Source organism: Anabrus simplex, chromosome 3 (genome assembly GCF_040414725.1).
Source record: "Anabrus simplex isolate iqAnaSimp1 chromosome 3, ASM4041472v1, whole genome shotgun sequence".
NCBI lineage: Eukaryota > Metazoa > Arthropoda > Insecta > Orthoptera > Tettigoniidae > Anabrus > Anabrus simplex.
In genome coordinates this window covers 509,679,395-509,700,427 of record NC_090267.1, presented here as the reverse complement: position 1 = coordinate 509,700,427, position 21,033 = coordinate 509,679,395, and the positions used below count along the sequence as shown (strand labels likewise).

Here is a 21,033-nt window from a genome sequence, read left to right as displayed (position 1 = left end):
GATGCCAACCTCGTAAGATTCAAGAATAATTCCGTAGGACTACAGCTGGTAGGACGAAGTGACCTGGAAGTTCAAGAGAAGGGAGCCCGTTTCGAAGAAGCCGGTGGTGACATTATTAAGCCCGCTGTAAGTGAGGTTGCGCCAGCCGTAGCGGAAAGTAGAAAGGGTGACCAAAGTGAGGACGACGCAGAGTCCCTATTCAATGAGAACTCCATCATAGGTCCGGACTATATAATGTCAATAGCCAGTGTGGTTGAAGACCCGGAAATTAAATTAAAACTGGAGGAGGCTAAAAATGACGTTCTACAGAAATTTGCATGTATATTCGATGGCAAGCCTGGAGAGATAGCTGGCTATGAATATCATCTTGATGTAAATGACTTGTCCCCTTATCAGAAGAAACCATATCCCGTACCCGAGAAATATCGAGAAGAAGTTCGCAACTTAATTCATAAAATGACAGATGATGGGATAATTTCGCCTTGCGTAACTAAGTACTTGAATCCATTGGCCATAGTGCGTAAGCCTAACGGCAGTATCAGAATTTGCCTCGACGCAAGGGTCCTAAATGACCGACTGACCTTAGAATATGACCGTCCTCCATTACTTAAGGATATTATCAGAAGATTCCACGGCATGAATTTCTTTAGTTGCCTTGACGGAACTTCTTCATACTATCACATAAAATTGGATGCTGAAAGTAGGCTATTCACAGGCTTCTTATTTGAAAATAAGACCTATGTTTTCAACAAAATGCCCTTTGGTATTAAGAACTCGGGAGCTGTTTTGATCAGAGCCTTGGAAAAACACTTATCAGATGATGTAAAGGACATAACTACGATTTATGTTGACGACATTTTGATTGCCTCGAGAACTTTCGAAGAGCACGTGAGAGATGTCAATCTGGTCCTGCAGGAATTGGAGAAGAAGAATTTCAAGATAAATGCCCAGAAAAGTCAACTTTTTCAAACATCAGTATTATTCTTAGGACATGTAATTAGTGGTGATGGAATTCAACCCAACCCTGCCAAGATTAAGAGTATCATTGACTTTCCTAGACCTCAGCGCATTAGAAACGTGAGACAGTTCCTAGGACTTTGTCAGTTCTTTTCTCAACACTGTCCAGATTACACTGAGACGGTAGCTCCTCTTCAGCAACTGCTACTTAAGAATAATAGATGGAAGTGGACCGAAGAATGTGAACGAGCTTTCCTTGCCACCAAGGACATGTTGAAAAACTCTGTTAAACTAGTTTATCCGGATTTTTCTCTTCCATTCTTCATAGAGTGTGATGCCAGCTCTGTAGGAATAGGCGCAGTACTGTATCAAGCGAGACCTGAAGATCCCGATTACAGACTTTTCATCTCGTTTCTAAGTAGAAAACTACGACCTCACGAAAAGTCTTATACTATAACTGAACTCGAAGCTCTGGCTGTTGTTTTTTCTCTCCAGTATTGGAAGAAAATCATCTACGGCTATCCCATTACGATTTACACAGACCATAAAGCTCTGACATTCATACTGTCATCTGACATGACGAATGAGAGAGTTTCCCGATGGGCTCTTTTTATTCAACAGTTTGACCTCACAGTAATACATAGGCCTGGCCGGAAGAATGCATTAGCAGATGCCCTCAGCCGCAACCTTGCTGAAGTTATTGAAGTTCACGAGGTTAACATCATGACTGATGATGACGAAGAATGTCTTCGCAAACTTCGTTACCTTGCCCAGATGCAACGAAGAGACGCCAATTGTAGGGAATTAATTCGATTTTTATCAGGTTCGATTCCCGCCGATGATGATGAATTCCCACGTCTCCAACGACTCTCTTCAAACTTCTGTTTACGAGATGGGATTCTTATGAAATACATTGATTTAGCCAAGACGCAATGCAGGATTTATGCACCTGTTAAAATCAGGAAGGCTATCATATGGCATTGTCACTCAATTTCAGGTCATGCTGGTACGGATAAAGTTCTCAACCTTTTTAAGGAAAGGTTTACATGGGAATATCTTAGGCGAGACATTAGGAGAATTTTACGGTCCTGTGATTTATGCCAGCGGATCAAGTCGAATAATTATCTCCTCAAGGAATTTCCCAAACCGCTGATCCCGGAAAAGCCCGGAGAAATAATGGCAATCGATCTGTACGGCCCTTTGCCAAAGGCGACCAGGGGGAACAGACATCTCATTGTAGTTGTGGATGTCTTTTCTAAATATACTATGTTATTGCCTATCCAGAAAGCTAACGCCGGTAACATCTTAAGGAGGCTGAAAAAGAACATCATCCCCGAGATGGGAAAGCCTGAATACCTACTGACGGATCACGGAACACAATTCACTTCCGTAGAATTCCAACAGGCTTTGGAAGAACTCAACATTCGACATATCATGAATTCTATTAGGCATCCGGAAGCTAACCCTGCTGAAAGAATAATGAGAGAACTCGCCAAATTCTGTCGAATTTATTGTAGTGAACATCACTGGAAGTGGATCGAGGTCTTGCCAGTAATGCAAAAAATTATGAACTCTATTGTGCATGAATCTACTAATGACATTCCTCTCAGCCTACATCATGGGTCAAAACCAGAGCGACCTTGGGACAGAATTTTACCAGCTCTACCAAATGTTATTGTGCCGCAGCAAGTTAAGATCAACGACGCGCTGACCAGGTTAAGACATGCAGCCGCCCTCAGAGAACGACGCCAGCGTAATAGGAAGTTCAGAAGACCATTGAATCCTGGAGACCTTATTTTAATACGGAGACCAGCTACTTCCAACCCTGAGAGAAGGATTTACGCTAAGTTCTGTCCACTATTCGTAGGTTCTTACCGTGTCCGCACTGTATTGAGAAACGGGGCTTATGAAATTGTGAAACTGGACGGCACTTTCGAGGGTATTTATAACTCAGCCAATTTAAAACAATATGTACCACAGGAAGAGTAAAGCCTGGAAAAGAAAATCCTGCGTATTTTCTTTTCGTCCAACCAAGGGGAAGATGTACCAGGAAAGCCTAGGTCCTGGTCCATATTAATTGAAAGAAACATTACTTCAGCATAAAAGATCCGACCGACGTACGAACATCTATGTAAAGAATGTTCCAGTATGTGCCAGACCCTACGAGTGCACTAGGCGGAGTCAAGTGACGTCACCTGTCGCTTGAAGCTCACCTCCCCTAGAGATATTTCTCGAAAGAATTTTTCTTTTACCAGCTTTTTAACACCTTAACCAATTTCAACGGGACAAACGCTGAATTATAGCGGACGTCATAAAAGTTAATCCCTGTGAATTTCGAATTAATTTATCCCATGGTTGTTGAGTTATAATAATTTAAAGTTTCAACGAAATTACGTAATCACGGTCACATGGCCGAGAGAGATGCTACCCCTCCCAGCGCTGGTATCTATATATGCCAAGGCCAGCCAGCCAGCAAGCCAGTACAAGGACGAGTAGACAGCTGTGTGAGTGAGACAGAGGAGAGACCGGCCCGCGTACAGTATGTTCGCGCAGTCACGGTGAAAGTACTTTCCGTCGTATTTCCGGAACGCGAAATTATATCGCCGACAGAATTATAAAAGACGTCGCACTATATTTAGTATATCGCGTCGCGAATACAGTATAATCCTAAAGACATTTAAGAATGTAATACGAGTGAACTTATTGAAGTGCAAACATTAACTATTTTACGTTCACAGAATATGTCATTACGTGTAGACTTATGATTTTGAACTTCTGCAGAAACTAATGTGTAGAATCACCAGAACTCGTTTCTTTCCGAGTATTGAACTGTATTCCTTTATTCATGCCATGTCAGTATACGACTTACAGTAATTTGAGTGAAAATTAGGAACTTTTCTGAGGTAATATAACATTATAATAACAGGATAAGCAGAAAATAATTCTTAGTGACTTAATGACTGTGTTCAAAGACTATGATTATCGACTTGCCTTTTCAAGTGTGAACTGTGCATTTATGAACGTTTCAGTAACGACTGTAAATAGTAATTCATACAGGAAGGACTGTGATTCTTTCAATTACGCCATAAATAGTGTTCAACAGTCAATGACAGTGTCAGTGTTAACTACTCGCACTAAGTGAATTTTTCGTGTGCGAAAAATCACCCTAACGAGCTGCAATTCTACATGATCCAGTTCCAGCCGTCATCACCTCATCGGGAACGTCAACATGGTGTGTCAAGGGAACATCGCCGATCCTGATTCTCCACGGAACATTCCAGATGTCCATCCTTCGACATTTTGTAGCAACATTTCTTGCCATAAGTGAGTAGTAACAAACTGACTAAATTTTTTTTTTTCTTCATTAATTTGTGAACAGTGGAAACTTCAGTGCCGCGTGTGAACAAATATTTCAGAGTTCTCATAATTTCTCAGAAGTGATTAATTTAATTTCAAATTTCAGTTTCATATCTCGTAGAAAGACTTTAGGCTTTTCAAGTGTGCTATATATCAAGGGTGACGAACTGAGAACTGAAAACTATTAACCAAAATTTAATTTCTCATATCAACTTACAATTATAAGTGTGCTTAGGTTTAGAAAGACTTTAGGTGGAAATTCAATACCTCATATTCTCACATATGAAAGACTTTAAAATCAGTAGTATTTATGCCATTTTCATGAACAGAATTCAGAAAGATTACTTTCAAACTTTTAATTTCAATGCCAGATTTGAATCAAAAATCATATCGCAGGGTGAAGAATTAATAAATTGTTTTGAAAAAGATTTTTTAACCATCTATTATTCGCTCTGCGAGTCTATCCTACTCTGTATCAGCTCCAAAACCAAGTTCCACTCCCTGAGGTCCTACTCATACCCTTTGCCCACAACTTTTCCTGGTACAGTATTGAAGGTTAACTGCTGCACTATACAATAAAATATGCATAATATATTTTAAGCCCGTTAAAACATGGGTCGAGCAGGTCAGAAGATTATGAAGTACTATATAAATCTCTGTCACTGGAAGAATATATATGCAAACACAATATTACTTGCATGTTCTTGTCACGAGGGAACCTGAAGAACGACCGCGCATTTTTCTCTACTTCGTAATTACTGCAGCCAAACACAGCACATACCTTTCCCCTCATGTTGAGAGGAGATATCAAGGAATGACACACACTACTATTTAAATATGTCAACTCACTGAAAACGCATAAATAACACCAAAAACTTCACAAAAAATACACGTGCTCTTATGACAGAATCAGTACCGTTCAGGTCTATCCGCTAGAGTGAGCTCCAATAGCTATCCCTTGATATCTCGCTCAGTGTCGTGTATTGTCTCTACTGTATTTGGCTAGAGGTTCACAGGGTTGTGCCAAGGCTACTCACTAGTTATAAATGATAAACTGACAACATCTGTGACAATGTGTGTGTTGTAATATGTAAAATAACTCCAAATGAATATGAACTAATTGAAAATAGAGGTTCATCCTTCTTATTAGGACAGAGAAATTGACTGCAAATATATAGGGGGCAGTCAAATGAAAACTGAACACGTGCTGCAACATGACCATGGTTTTATTCAAAGATAATTACCAAAAGCATTAAAATACATTCATCATGCTGGGAGCAGAGTTGATCAATTCCAGTTTTGTAGGAAGAGTTAGGTCGCTGATGGATCCACAACTGCACTCTCTTGCACTTCCTTGTCTGAATGAAACAGATGTCCACAAATGTCTTTCTTCAGTTCACAAAAAATGTGAAAATCACAAGGTGAATGATCTGGGCTATACAGAGGATGTTGGAAGTATTTCCCAACCAAATCGCTGAAGTGTAGGAGTAATGGCTCGATGGACCTGTCTTGGGCAGTGAGATGCGCTCTTCTCGGAATCTCCTATGCCACTCATACAGTCATGGAAATGCAATGTTGGCCATACACAGCAGACGTGATGGTGAATTTTGCATACTCCAGCCTCCTCAGCCACCAGGAAACGAACCGCTCTTCTCTGCTCTTCTTTGCTTGCCTCCGCTTCTACAGCTGGACGAACAGACCAGACCGCACACCAACAGAGACATAACCCAACAACTGCATGCATTTGTGAGTTGTCACTATTCAGTTCTCCTACCATAGCAATGGCAGTATTGGTACATAACAGCAGTATTGCCATCTTTTGCACGGAATGTGCGTTATGGCGGGTGTTTGGTTTTCATTTGACTGCCCCTTATACCATACATTTGTAATGATAAAAACTGTTCTTTGTTACAAAACATACATTTTCATAACAGAAATGATGCATTCTAATGTCGGGCCAGGGTATATTACCCTTCTGTGGTTTGGGAATAGACTGTAGAGTCAGCAACTTGATGCTGAGTGTTGGGTGGTGTAATTACTCGAGCCCTAAAGGAGCGCACTGCATCGGGTGGTTGAGCATCCTTAGGTAGGAAGATGGTTCCTCGTTGGAGGAAATGCTATTGGAATCCCTCCCTGCTTGTGTCCTGAGTCAGCATGTCTGGAGACAAGGCCACGGGGAGTGCTGCAGATTCAGGATGGATATTGCAAGAGTTGGTGGCATATCAACTGCTTTTGGTCAACAGCAGCATTCAGGTCTTCCAGCAAAACTACGACTTTGGCCTCAGGTGGCAACTGGCCATAAAACTTTTACCTACTATTTATTGTAATCATGAGGTACAAAAGGAAAGGTCTGAGTAACGAGGTTAGGGTGTCCCCGAAAAGTGATGAACCACAGGCTAGGAAATTCCCTATAAGTGACAGTCCACAGACTAGGGCATCCCCTGTAAATGACTATCCATAGGCTGGGGCATCGCCATAAGTGACAATTTACAGGTCAGGGCATTGCCCACAAATGATGATCCAGAGCTTAGGTCAAGCTCTGTAAGCGACAAACCACAGGCTGGGACACTCCCTGTAAGTAACAGTTCCGAGGTTAGGGAATTAGGGCATCTACTGTAAGGGACAATCCAGAGGGTAGGGCGTTCCTTGTAAGCAGCGAACCATATGCTAGGGCGTTTCCTGTTAGTGAGTAATGCCACAAAGGACAAGTAAATGAAGTATGATACTTCCGGAAATAAGAATTGGAACATAGAATATTGGCTGTGTGACAGGATGCAGCACTGAACTCGACAAGGTACTCGCCCAGGAAACAAAATGGAAAGGAGTAAAACCTTGTTAGTTTAGAAAGGGCTTCTATACAGTGGAAACAGTGTTGGAATTGCATTGGACCAGAACTTCAGGGGCAGGGTTGTAGCTGTAGTACCTGTAATTGATCAGAGTCATGTCCATTAAACTGGCATTAGAGGCCTGTGTCAATATCATTACAGCATATGCGCCACAGATCAACTGCCCATGCACAGAAAAGTTAGACTTCTGGGAAGAACTGCCGGTCCCCATAACCTAATGATGAAAAAATATTTGTCTGTGAGGACTTCAAATGAACTTTTAGGGAAAGATCCTGGCACCTTGTTTCCCCCTCTTTCATTTCATCTCATTAATTCCTCTGATGAGGTTGACCTCAGGAAGGGCATCCGGTCGTAAACACTCGCTGTGAAAGATTCATCTCGGTTCATACCCAGTAACAGCTGGAATATGCTACTTGATATATGTCCAACCCCTGTTCTGTTCCTCTAAGTGGTCTGCTCAAGGCCGAAGGACAAATCACTGTCATCAGTGTCATATACCCTTGCTCCATATGAACACTGTGGAGAAGTTTGGAATTGAATCCAGGCTTTTGGCACGCCGACCAATGTTGTGATGGTGAATGGGACTCGAACCTGCTAAAAATGGTGTCTGACCCTGTGGACTTTGAAGCCTTAATGATGTGGCCACCAGGCAGGCTCTGCAATTCCCTGCTTGATATTTTCCAGGAAATGACCATGGCAAGCACTTTCGAAAATAATCAGGGGTTTTGATGTTCTGATACTTTTTGGGAGAGAGTTCCATAATTTAGAGGAAACAACAGTGAAAGAATGACTGAACAAAGCAGTTCAATGTAAAGGAAAATAGAGGGTGGTAGTTGAACGAGAACGTGTTCGGCGGTTGAAAGAAGATGAAACCTGGATGCCAAATATGCTGGTGTCGAAGAGGTAGTTACGTGTGCACCATATCTTAGATTATAAATAAATCTCACACACACATTTTATGTTCGTTCAGACATTGGTCTTTTGTTAGGTCAGTAAGTAGGTACAATGTCACATTAGTTAGTTGAGTGCCTGGACATGTTTCATTTTTAATTGAAAAAGAAGGAAATTCTTTAGCCACTTCACAGAATGCAGAGATGCATACATGTTTTACACGTAGTAGATGTGTATTTGGTCCGACTTGGTGTCTGTTAGGTTGATGCCAAGGTTCTTTACAGGTGATGAAGTGGGTATAATGACATTGTTTAGCTATAATTGGAAGGCTAGTGGAATGCACTTTTTTGGGGGGTGTTTGGAATATCCAATTATAATAGACTGGTTTTTATGAGGATTAATACCAAGAGCATTGCTCTGGCTCCATTTCAGACTTATCTTCATTTATACTGTACTACGACCCTTTAGATAAGATCTAACCATTCCTATGGCATTCTGGATGGAAGTTAAGTGTATGCAAATTAGCAAGAAGAATTTCAAAGTCGACATAGTTAAAAGTAGGCTACTACTGAAGTCCAAGAGTGTGAGAACAATCGGCTATCTTGTGTCCATCGATTGCATTAGCCAGGTGTATCAGGAAGAGCATTATCGTTCAAGTACGACATAATCTGTGACTTGGGAGAGAGCTCGTAGGAGGCAGATGAGGCGATAGTCACTCTCTTCTGCAGGTGATTGTATTTTGGGAATGAATCAAACCAAGGCTTTCTTCCAAATTAATGGAAACTGAATTAAGAGACAGTAATGAAATGTGTATGTTAGAACTTGTAACAGGGCATCCAAATTTTTTTGTATGAGCAGTATGGAGACGTCATCAGCTCGTATAGGTCTGGACCCAATTCATTTAATTTTACCTTTCATCTTGATGGATATTGGTGTGAATTTAAAAGCCTCTGATGCTGCTTTGGGGGCTTGAAGCAAATTATTTATATTTACATGCATTCTATTTCGGATCTGTTCCGTTCCTATAGTGACAAAATGTCTGTTTCATCATCGGTTCCTTCCGTGCGAAGCGCATAGCGCAGCGAGCTTCCACCAACAAGCCCTATTCAAAGCGGCCTTTTTGATATTGTCCCACCTGATGTTAACTATTTGTAGGTCTTTGAATGTTTGATGCCATGGTCTGCCTGGTTTCCGCCTGCCTCCTGGTGGCTCCCATCGCATAGCGTTGTTCAAGTATCGGCTGTCTGGTAAGCGAAGAACATGGCTTGCTAGACACATTTTACATTCTGCCACAGTATTTACAACAAAATTAAATTCTTTTCAAGGTCCACCTATTCAATACAATGACGTTTTATTGTGATTTAATCACATGTCAAATAGTCAAATGGTACCAGTTTCGGCATCTATGTGCCATCATCAGCCTTGGGTACAAATTAAAACAAGATATACATTCCTAAAACATCTAAAACACATTTTAACACATTATAAAATAACATACAATTAATGTGGTGATACATGAAATACGATAAAATTATGATACAATTGGTATGATAAAAAATTCTTAAAATTCCGGCTGTTCGTTACATAATTCAGTCTGTGTGCATCCGGGTGAATTTTTACAGTTGTATGCTGTCTATGTGAATGACATTTGTTCCTTTAGATATTAGGTGGTTCCAGGGAAGTTTACTTTGATCATGTAAGATCGCGATGTATTTAGAGATGACTTCCCACTTCAATTTGAACCTTGAGCAGCATGTGAACGTGTTGTTACACAGACGGAGCCGGCTCCGTCTGTGTAACAACACGTTCACATGCTGCTCAAGGTTCAAATTGAAGTGGGAAGTCATCTCTAAATACATCGCGATCTTACATGATCAAAGTAAACTTCCCTGGAACCACCTAATATCTAAAGGAACAAATGTCATTCACATAGACAGCATACAACTGTAAAAATTCACCCGGATGCACACAGACTGAATTATGTAACGAACAGCCGGAATTTTAAGAATTTTTTATCATACCAATTGTATCATAATTTTATCGTATTTCATGTATCACCACATTAATTGTATGTTATTTTATAATGTGTTAAAATGTGTTTTAGATGTTTTAGGAATGTATATCTTGTTTTAATTTGTACCCAAGGCTGATGATGGCACATAGATGCCGAAACTGGTACCATTTGACTATTTGACATGTGATTAAATCACAATAAAACGTCATTGTATTGAATAGGTGGACCTTGAAAAGAATTTAATTTTGTTGTAATCCCACTTCAATACGGAACCAATGAAATTCATAACTATAAGTGCCACAGTATTTTGTAATTTCCTGCGGCCACTCTGTCATAAAATTTCTTTGTTGGTGACTCGGTCACGCCAGGTGACCTGTTATCACCCTGAAATATAACGCCAATGAAAGGATGTCACATTGCAAGAAGTGTTTCTGTGTGCAACTATGACCTCCGATTTGAAACTCTCATTGGCATATTGAGAAGTGTTGTGTGTTGCGAGTGCTGCTTTATGGCATTAAAGGGTATACCATCAACCTGCTGCAGGCCTTTGAACTATGGATGTTTCATAGAATGTTCAAGTTCTCATGGCTGGGCTGTTTCACCAATGGGAGGTACTGTTGTGATGGGAACTCTTGCAAAAGGCAGAAGAGCAGCTCGTTTCCTTCACATCTTTTGAAATGACAAATACAGTTTGATAGAATGATCATTGCCAAGGCGAGTTAGAAGAGAAGAGAAATGTGGAAACAATTATCCTAGTTCAACAGTGGCACATCATCCACGATATGACAACTGAGATACGGTAAACAAGAAATATAAAAAATTACTCGCCAACCATCTGTGAGGAGCAGGTACAACAATAAGAAGAATAAAGATGAGGTGAATATCTAAGCGATGCCAGACCCAGCTAAGGGCCCTCTGATCGCTAATTCATGCTCTCAAGGTGAGAGACCCTGGGGGAGGTTTAATTAATTGGTAGGAATTAAGATATTCTGTGTTAGGGGAGGAAAAAAAGGTGTATTATTTTCTATGATATTTATCAAACTATACAGTACATTTAACAACCTTTTGGAAATGCCTAGTATTTAGAGTAATGAAGATTGTTACTGGCATTGTATGAGTTCAATTTTGTTGCTTCTTTGATGTAGGCCTGCTTGATTTTCAGACATCTATTTCACTACCTCTGTAAACATGTGTGTATGAAAACTTTTGAAAGCTGTAATTTGTTGCAAATACATACATACATACATACATACATACATACATACATACATACATACATACATACATACATACATACATACATACATACATACAGCTATTTTTCTTGTGTAATTCTGTGTAATTCAGCTTTGTACTTGCCTGCCAGGATTTCCTATAAGAACTGGCCTGAGAGATAAACCCACCTGTTGGATTACAGCTCAAGTATTGATCTGAAATTTTGAGTGACTAATACACAGTTAGGGTTTTCCAGTGTAATTGCAGCAATGGTTTCTGTTTCCAAGTTTAAGAGAGATTCTATTATAGGTCATTTTCTTAAATTCTTTTATATGTTCAGTGAGTGTGTTTTATGAAATAATTGATAAAAATCCTTTTCATGTGAATTTGTAATTTTTTTCAGAGACCAAAGCAATACAAGCCCAATGTAAGGGCCCTAGTAGTAGACGTCTGCCATGGGATTCCTGTTCTTCCCTCCGAACTTCTAGTTCTCAGGATGGTAAGTTTAGTGTTAGATTTCTTCCTGTGAATTACTGATATTTTAAATTGAAACATCTGCTGTTCAATTAAGCAAATATGCAAGTATACCTTGTAACAGTAGGAAAAATTACTGTATGTGGTGTAATAATATGAACAACCCAATTTTGCTGAGTGAACAGAGAAAATAAATTAAAATCCCAAATATTTTACACACCCAATTTTGTTAAGTAATTGGAGTGTAACATTTATACTCCCTGGCTCGTAAACTTACGTGTACACTAAGGGTGGCATGCACTAACCAAGAGTAAGTTCTACTTCCATAGTAAAGTACTCTTGAAGTCATCATTTGACGACTTCCGTATGAGAATAAATTACTTCCGAAGTACTGTATTTTAGTCCTTTCAGATACTCCTGAACTAAATTACTACAAGAGTAAAATGTTGAAGAACCCCATCTTGTAGTATATTACTAAAGAAGTAAATAAAGCACAAATATAGTTTAGAATTTACTCTCACGTCATGCATGGAGTCAGCTAGGATTAGACTTATTGACCAAGCAGAATAGCATGTCGTATACCAGAGGAAAACGCTTCAAACGTGTATGGATTACTTACATTATATTGATGATCTTGACGAAGAAATTGACAGGAATGTAATAGTGCGTACAGTGCATGAAATTGATTATTTTCACCATGTTGGTCCGTAGTGACTTATATTCAAATTTCTGTAAAAAAATATTTTCACTGCCTTGTCAATACTTTATACATTTTATTTTATTTAATTACCGTACATGTACATGTTTCGAGAGCCACCGCTCTCTTCTTCAGCGGTGCCAAACATTAATTGATCCTTGGACTATGGTACAATGGTATAATATAACAAGTATGTATGAATTTTGGAAATTGTTACAACAATTTCTCTTAGTTTCACCTTTCCTATTTACTATGTCATAGTTCCTTAACGTTCCTTACTATGTCATAGTAAATAGGAAAGGTGAAACTAAGAGAAATTGTTGTAACAATTTCCAAAATTCATATATAATTGTTATATTATACCATTGTACCATAGTCCAAGGATCAATTAATGTTTGGCACCGCTAAAGAAGAGAGCGGTGGCTCTCGAAACATGTACATGTACGGTAATTAAATGAAATAAAATGTATAAAGTATTGACAAGACGGTGAAAATATGTTTTACAGAAATTTGATTCAGTGCATGAAATGCGAGATCCGTATAATATGTACGCAGAGAGAGTTTAAGGAACGTTTTGGTTGTAGGAAGGAATGCTTTACTTTCCTTCTAAATCTACTTGGAGACCACTTACGACAAAATGCAGACTGGAATTCAGCTGTATCTCCCAAATTACAGTTGTTGTGTGCCCTGTGAGTGTTTTGTACTGGGACATTTCAGTTAGTTGTCACTGATCTAATTAATGTTTCCCACACAACTGCTGGCCATATCTTTAATCACGTGGTTAGGGCACTCGTGAGGTTAAGAGGGCAAATGATGAATGTTCGGAAAATAAAACAAAATTATTCACATTGGCAGGTTTCCCCTCACATCGTAGGTGCAGTTGACTGCACGCATATCCCCATTTTGTGCCCTTGCGGTGACAACGGTGAACTTTTCATAAATTGGAAGGGGTGTTTTCTATTAACACACAAGTTATTTGTGATGCAATCATGAATATTGTTTGCCGATGGCCTGGTTCTATGCACGATGCACAGATTTGCTGTGAACTTTGAGCATGGTTTATATAATAGAACTTAAGTGGGAGATAAAGGTTATGCCCATGCAAAATTCCTCTTGATACCACTACTAGAACAAATTCACCTGCTGAACAACTGTACAACACTGCTCATGCAAAAACCTGCAATGTTGTGGAACGCACTTCTGGAGTGTGGAAAATAAGATTCCAAAACCTTGAAAAGGAAACATGCTTCACACCTACTGCGTGTGGCAACGCAGTAGTAATACGGCAGTCCTTCACAACTTCGCTCTGGATGTAGGTGATCTGTATGCAAAAACCACCACCAGTTTTAATTTTTTCCCACATATCCATGGCTTTCTGCTTTTTGGCCTTCACTTTTAAGTCCTTCCACAGAATTGTAAGTTGCTCTTTACTGCGTTTTCCATCACTTGAAGCATTGAATTCTTCTGCCACATCTTTCCATGTATTTCTTTTCTTATCCAGCATTTTTATGTTGTGTTTCTTACAGTCTATATTCTTTGCATGGATATTCATTACCTGTACTAACAGGCATTAAGTTTTCACCCTGTTTTTTATTGCACATAACCTTACCCATTTAGATTTCTTTAAAGAAAACACGCAAACACAACTACACTCCACGAGTAACGAACGCTACTTCTGTAGTAGTAACTAAAAGAGTAAATAGTACTTCAGCTCTCCGACATTAGTTCTGGTAGTTTACTTCTGTAGTATGGACTTCTTTAGTAGATGCTATTTCCAGAGTAATTTACTCCAAGATGGTGCACGCCACCCTAAGGGGTCCTCTGTTAATACAGAAGGTAGTTGAAAATTAAAACCTACAACCTGTTATCCAGTCCTTGACCGGGTCAGGGATGTAATGAATGAACCAGATATATGCTATTATTACAATGGGGTTGCCACTCCTAAGGTGATTATTAATGACTGATAAATGCTATGAAATGATAGTGGAGAGTGTTGCTGGAATGAAAGATGGCACGGAAAACCGGAGTACCCGGAGAAAAACCTGTCCAGCCTCCGCTTTTTTCCGCACAAATCTCACATGGAGTGACCGGGATTTGAACCACTGTATCCAGCGGTGAGAGGCCGACACGCTGCTGTCTGAGCCACAGAGGCTCTACAGAAGGTAGTTATTTATAGTTATTTTCTAACTGTTGGGTTCGATTCAGTGTCGCTAACCATACAGTTGAGGGATCCTACTTGCTGATACATGTTACAGGTACTGTTAATCTTGCACGTTGGCACTATATAGTAATGTTTTTTTTTCGTGACTTGTGACATTTACATGTTGCCACTGCCATATTGTTTAAATCACTAGTGTAACATTTGCTTGTATAATTAAAGCATATTTTCTTTTTGGGATTGTAAATCTGTTCAGGTAATACCAGGTAAGTAGAATTGTGGCATATTCGGTTAATGTATTTAATAACGTAGTTGGTGTTAAATGCTGATCACAGCATTTGTCCAATTCGTATGTATAGAATTCAACTAGGATGTATAACAAGCAAGAAAAATCTGCAAGAACTCCTCTGAAAAGGAAAGCAACAATACCTCCTGTATAAAGATCAGTTCAGTTGAAATGGAAGGAAATTTTGTTATCGACCTAACCTTGTATTGTCGCAACTTTGGGACGGTTTTCAGGCTTAGCCTTCGTGTATTCTTATTGACTTACGGCATGTGTATGTAATATATTTGCTTGTGTGTGTTATTGCAGTGAGGTTTCACTTCAGTCCAACAAGGAATAGCAAATTTCAAGAAGGGAGCTGAATTATTTACACCAGGCAAACACTGAAGAATATGGTTATAGAAATGCATATATCAAAATAAAGGGAGAAATATATAACATTCTGAGAGAGAGAGAGGGAGTGAATGTGTTTTTCCTTAATTCCATGTTGAGCTTGAAAACAGACTTAATTATGAATATTACGATTGATCATTTACTTGGGTAAAGGAATCTCTGTTATTGTTACTTACATTGAGGTTAGTTTGTGGTTATGTCTCGTGATTTTAATATGTACTGTAACTATTCCAGTTGGCAGCAGTGATGGGCCATTAAAAAACAGAATAGGCCAGCAGTACACTTACTTGCTTTTAGTGTATAGCCTTACTTGATGAATTACAATATTTTTGGAGGTATTATGAAGCAGTTATGCAGTGATTAATCAAGATTGTATGAGGAATAATATTTGGAGGTCAGAAACTGGATTTTTACTCTTAAACAATGAAATAATATGGTAATGTAATTTATACTTATGTACCTTTTCTAACATTCATCTCCATAATGTCATCATCCCCATTCTTCTCACTCTGCAAGTTGTTTCGTTTGGTACTGCCGAGTGCATTTGACTTACTACACTTTTAAAACTCTAGACTATAAGTTCTACAATGAAATTATTTTGGAATGCTTGGAGAAAAATTCCACCTTCACAATACTATAAATTGTTTATTCTATTAAGAATAACGATGAAGTTAGTGGGTCATGTTTCATCTCTTTTTTTTTTTTCTTTTTTGCTATTTGCTTTACGTCACACTGACATAGATAGGTCTTCTGGCGACAATGGTATAGGAAGGCCTAGAAATTGGAAGGAAGCGGCCGTGGCCTTAATTAAGGTACAGCCTCCGCATTTGCCTGGTGTGAAAATGGAAAACCACGGAAAACCATCTCCAGGGCTGCTGACAGTGGGGCTCGAACCTACTATCTCCCGATTACTGGATACTGGCCGCACTTAAGCCACTGCAGCTATCGAGCTCTGTTATCTCCGTTTTAGAGACATAAACCAGCCATAGAAATCTGGAACAAAGCCAAAGTACAGAGATATAGGCCTATGTACAGTTTAAAAATTAGGTACCAAAACAGTGTTAAAATGTTCTTTCCATGTCAACATATCTCAATATGTACACTTTGGTAATAGATTAGTCATAAGGGCAAACAGTTGAATGTGCCACTATGGAGCACTATTAAATCTAAGGTGAGCATGCATTTAAGATGAAAATTGATTCATGTGATATAGATGTTGATTCCCATAGGGAATCTGAAATATTTGTCCTGAATGAGTAAATTTATAATACCAATATAAATGGTCCGTTGTTGGACATTATAAATCTTCCAGCTACCTCATTCCTGGTTGCCAGCATTTTGCCACAGTGTGCTAGGTTGGGTTCATCAGTTGGTACTTAGCACACGTACCAAGATGCATGGCTAGTGCATACCACGGAGGCCACTGCGTAGGCCACTTGGAGCCACCGGCAGTGCCAATGCACTTGAGACTTTGTCTCATTACCAAAAATTGATGCCTGCTTGGCCATCAGATGATTCCCATAGGGAATCTGAAATATGTGTTCCGAATGAGTAAATTTATAATACCAGTATAAATGGTCCCTTATTAGACATTATAAATCTTCCAGCTACCTCATTCTTGGTTGATTCATAACATTGGAATGTTTTTCCCTATTAGTTGTATCTTATTTGCAAAAAATTAGGCTTGATGTTGCTGAGAACTGGGAGCCAATAAATGGGAGTCGATCTTATTAGGCCATCTGCTGACAGGTTTCAAGTGTCAGGGAGGGGTGCAGTAGTAACCAGTTTGGCCTATGTTGATGATTTGGTCTTAATGGCAGATTGTGCTGGAAGTCTGCAATCTAATACCCTGGAACTTGAAAATTTGTGCAGGAAGTATGATGAGAAATTCAGCTTTTCCGAGACTAAATTGATACCAGTAGGGAAGAAATGTAATAGAAATGATTGTCAGGTTTAGGACACGAAACTTCGACAGGTAGATCATTTCATTTTCTTAGGATGTGTGTTTTCCCAGGATGGTGGTTTAGCAAGTGAGATTCAATCAAGGTGCAGCAAAGCTTATGCAGTGAGCTAGCAGGTTCAATGGACAGTATTCCGTTAGAAAGAAGTCAAGCTCCCGGATGAAACTATCTTTACATCAACTTTGCTGTACGGGATTGAAACTTTGGTGGGCTGGCATACCTGCCAACGCTTCCGATTTACCCAGAAAACTTTCCGTTTTTAAACTCTTCTTCCGATTTTTCGATTGATTCTTACTTCTTCCCATTTTTGACCAATATAACCTCCAGTACGGTCAATACTCTTCCCCTAGGATAAAGGATAAATTCTTATGCGCTTGTGTAATTTACGCAACCTCATTTTCAAGTGTATTTATTTGTTGCTTTATTTCGCAAGTGTATTGTCTGACGTCCGTCGCCTTCGTGTATCGTGTTTCCCGCTCACCACAGCAGCATGTATGCTTTACAGCTAGGGATTCGGGATGGCAATCTTTCTACAAGCAAGAGATGCTAGCACGCGCTGGCGATTCTGTTAATTGGAATGAAAGAATGAGGTAGATGAGGTAGATGCGTAGATTTGATGGAGTTGTAGGCCACGTGTTTTTCCTTGCGGTTTTGTGCTTTTTCCCCTGTCGAAGTCATATGTTAATAATGTACGAGACACGTTGATCTGTTTTGTATGTGGTAGTTTTGGTTATTTCATTGCATTTGTGTTCATCATAATTTTAACGAGTTGAATGTATTTTAGGGAGTTGTGTCGGTAACAGTTTCTGGTATTTTCTCTTCACGTTATGTCCATCAAACATAACACAAACATTATTTCCAAGTGATCAGATATGCCTATACATTAAATTTCTGTTCATTTTACAGTCTAATAAAGGAAACTAAGTTGTTATGCATTTTTTTGCGTGTGTCGGTGTGATATAAATATTATTCATTTATTTCTCATAAATGAGAATGATTAGGTACATTTTCTTGTAACCATGTTTGCTTTCTTAGTTTAAGATTTTAAATTTAATGGTCAGTTTGCATTGTAACTGTAGATATGTATGTCTTTTATCCTGTCCGTTCTTCACCTAGACCGTGGCGCAATTTGTGTGATGAAATCCAAGACTTAAATCTTTCTATTTTTTATTTCTAAAAGTTGGCAGGTATGGACTCAGGATATCTTATTCATAAGCTGGAATTAACAGACGTGAAAGTAGAGAGAAAGATCACTGGTACAAACAGGTGGGAACAGTGGGAGGAGGGTTGTCAGGATGAAGATATAAAGACCACCGAGCGAATTGACCGTGCGGTTAAGGTCTCATAGCTGTGAGCTTGTATTCGAGAGATGGTGGATTCGAATCCCACCGTCGGCAGTGCTGAAGGTTGTTTTCCATGGTTTCCCGTTTTCACACCAGATAAAGGCTGTACCTTAATTAAGGCTACGGTTGCTACCTTCCTAATCCTAGCCCTTTCCCTGCATGGTGTCACCAGAAACCTTCGATGTGTCAGTGCAGTGTTAAATCACAAGAAGAAAAAAAGAGATAAAGACTAAGTTAGGAATGAACTCGATGGATGATGAACTTCTACGCATAAACTATTTTCGGTGGTGGGCCATGTGAGGTTTAGATAGTTTATTGATTCCACCATCAAGCACAGGAAATCTACATTAGGTATTGTCAGTATTAATACAAATAATCTATAGACATCATCTTAGCCATAATGCCTGACTCATTAGAAAAATAGAGGAGGAAAAGTTATCCAGGAGAATAATGGACTCGGTCGTGGTGAGTAAGAGAGAGGGAGACCAGAATGACAAGGTTAGACTTTGTTGCTTGTGATTTAAGAGGTACCGTATGGAACTAAACGAGGCTATGGAGTTGTTTACAAATTGAGGATTGTGAAGGCATTTAGTGTATTCACAAAGGCTTAACAGTCTATAATGATGTATTTATTGTACAAACAGTAAAACACAGATGAGCTTGTGAATGAACACTTCATAAACAAATTCATCACTGCTTCAGAATTAATTTACCGACTGTTTCTAATTAATTTGGAGTTTGGAATGTCAGCAGTTTTGTATTCACAGCAATGCGCAAATCATAGAATATCTGGTAAACTATACATGTTTTGTTTTATACATTTCATAGAACTTGAATAGGGTTGCGCTACCAACCTCCACAGAAACAGACATCCCTCCACATAGGGTTGACATGTCAGGAAGGGCACCCAGCCATAAAAAGTTGTAAGTTTTGTGCTCTCCCTCTTGGCTCTCTCTTGTGCTCTCTCTTTGCCCATAGCCTAGTTAGCCTATTGGGAAATCTGGCCTTGCAGCCTAATATTTGCCTGGTATGAAAATGGGAAATCAGAAAAAAACATGTTCAGGGCTTCTGACGGTGGCGTTTGAACCCACCATAATTAGATGTTGGCTTACAACTTTGCTGCCTGTACCGTGCAGCGAGCTCACTTTGTCAGGTTAATGTTATTGTCTCCATTTCCTTCTCCAACTCATAGTGCAAAAGTAATTTAGGTGTGGAGAATAAATCGTGGGATAATGGGAACTCCAGTCCAGTAGACAATATTTTAAAAAGCATTATTTTTAAGCCTTAAAATGTGCTCATTTCTGTAGTTATGGAGGGGTAATTTGCAAATATTACCTCTTTTCTACCTCATTTTTTAATTGATGCATAAAATTAGCCTATCACTTTCAATTCACAAAGACATCCATAGATTTGGTTCAACCAGACTGAAATCCAGACACCCTCCCCTGTGGCTGGCTCAAAAACTGATGAAAGAAAACTACTGTGGACTGTGAACCTGGAACCTGTTAAGGCCCCCGATGAATGGAGATCGATCTATGACCCTACGTAGCCTCCACCTGGATTTCATGTTCCACAGAGTGTTTGGGCCCCACTAAACAGATTGCGCATTAGGCACGGAGGAAGTGGCTCTGCGATGCATGATTGGGGCCTTTGACCTTCTCCAAGCTATGGCTGTGGTAAAGAATTCTGGACAATGCGACATATCACTTTCAGATGCCAGCACAGAACCTTCTGCGGAACTATCAATGACATTCTGATAGTTTCAACAACAGTTATTCAGTGGTTGCAACAACTAGACATCCTAGTTTACTTATCATTTTTTGTTTGTTAATATATTTTGCATTATTTCTGTGCTTTTGTATTCTTTGCTTTTGTATTTGTTTTGTATTTGTATTTTTCTGTATTACACATATTTCTCTCGATTTCTATGTTGTGTTTTATCTTGACTTTTTATATTTATTCTGTTTTGTAAATTATTTGTTTTTTTCATAATGTTGATCAATTTGTGCGCGGCTTAACTTGTACCATAAGCTAAATAAATAAGCTTATGTTATGTTTCAGGTTCAAGGATTCCAATGCCTAAGATGCCTGTGAAAACCAAGATTCCGAAGGGAACACGTTTACCTACCCCTCAGGATTCGTCTCCAGCCGTCCCTCCACCTCTTAAGCTCAAATACCAGGTGGGACCAGTGATTGGTGATGGTAACTTTGCTGTTGTGAGGCATTGTATAGATCGGTAAGAAAGTTTCTTTAATGTGTCTGGAATTACTTTGCTACATTTGAATCAGTTCATGGTGTGAATATGATTGAACTCGCAAAATTGTACGAGGGCTGGGAAAAAAAAAATTGGTGACAATGGCGAAATATGCATTATGCAAAACTATTTATTATTGAACTGAACCATCATACCACTACAGGGCTTCAGTATAATCCCTTGTAACATG

At 39.2% G+C, this 21,033-nt stretch overlaps 1 protein-coding gene across 9 annotated transcripts in view; it reads left to right on the top strand.

Moving 5' to 3' along the window:
• The window catches only part of LOC136866602 (serine/threonine-protein kinase GA29083), a 351,399-nt gene that overhangs the window by 55,867 nt on the left and 274,499 nt on the right, over positions 1-21,033 (top strand). For all 9 annotated transcript variants that reach the window (XR_010859568.2, XR_010859569.2, XM_067143720.2 and 6 more), the window contains exons 4-5: positions 11,684-11,779; positions 20,651-20,825. Coding sequence is in view for 7 of the 9 variants with exons in the window: in XM_067143720.2 (XP_066999821.1) it covers positions 11,684-11,779; positions 20,651-20,825 (271 nt within the window). In the remaining 2 variants the exon portion in view is untranslated. The remainder of the gene's footprint in view (positions 1-11,683; positions 11,780-20,650; positions 20,826-21,033) is intronic.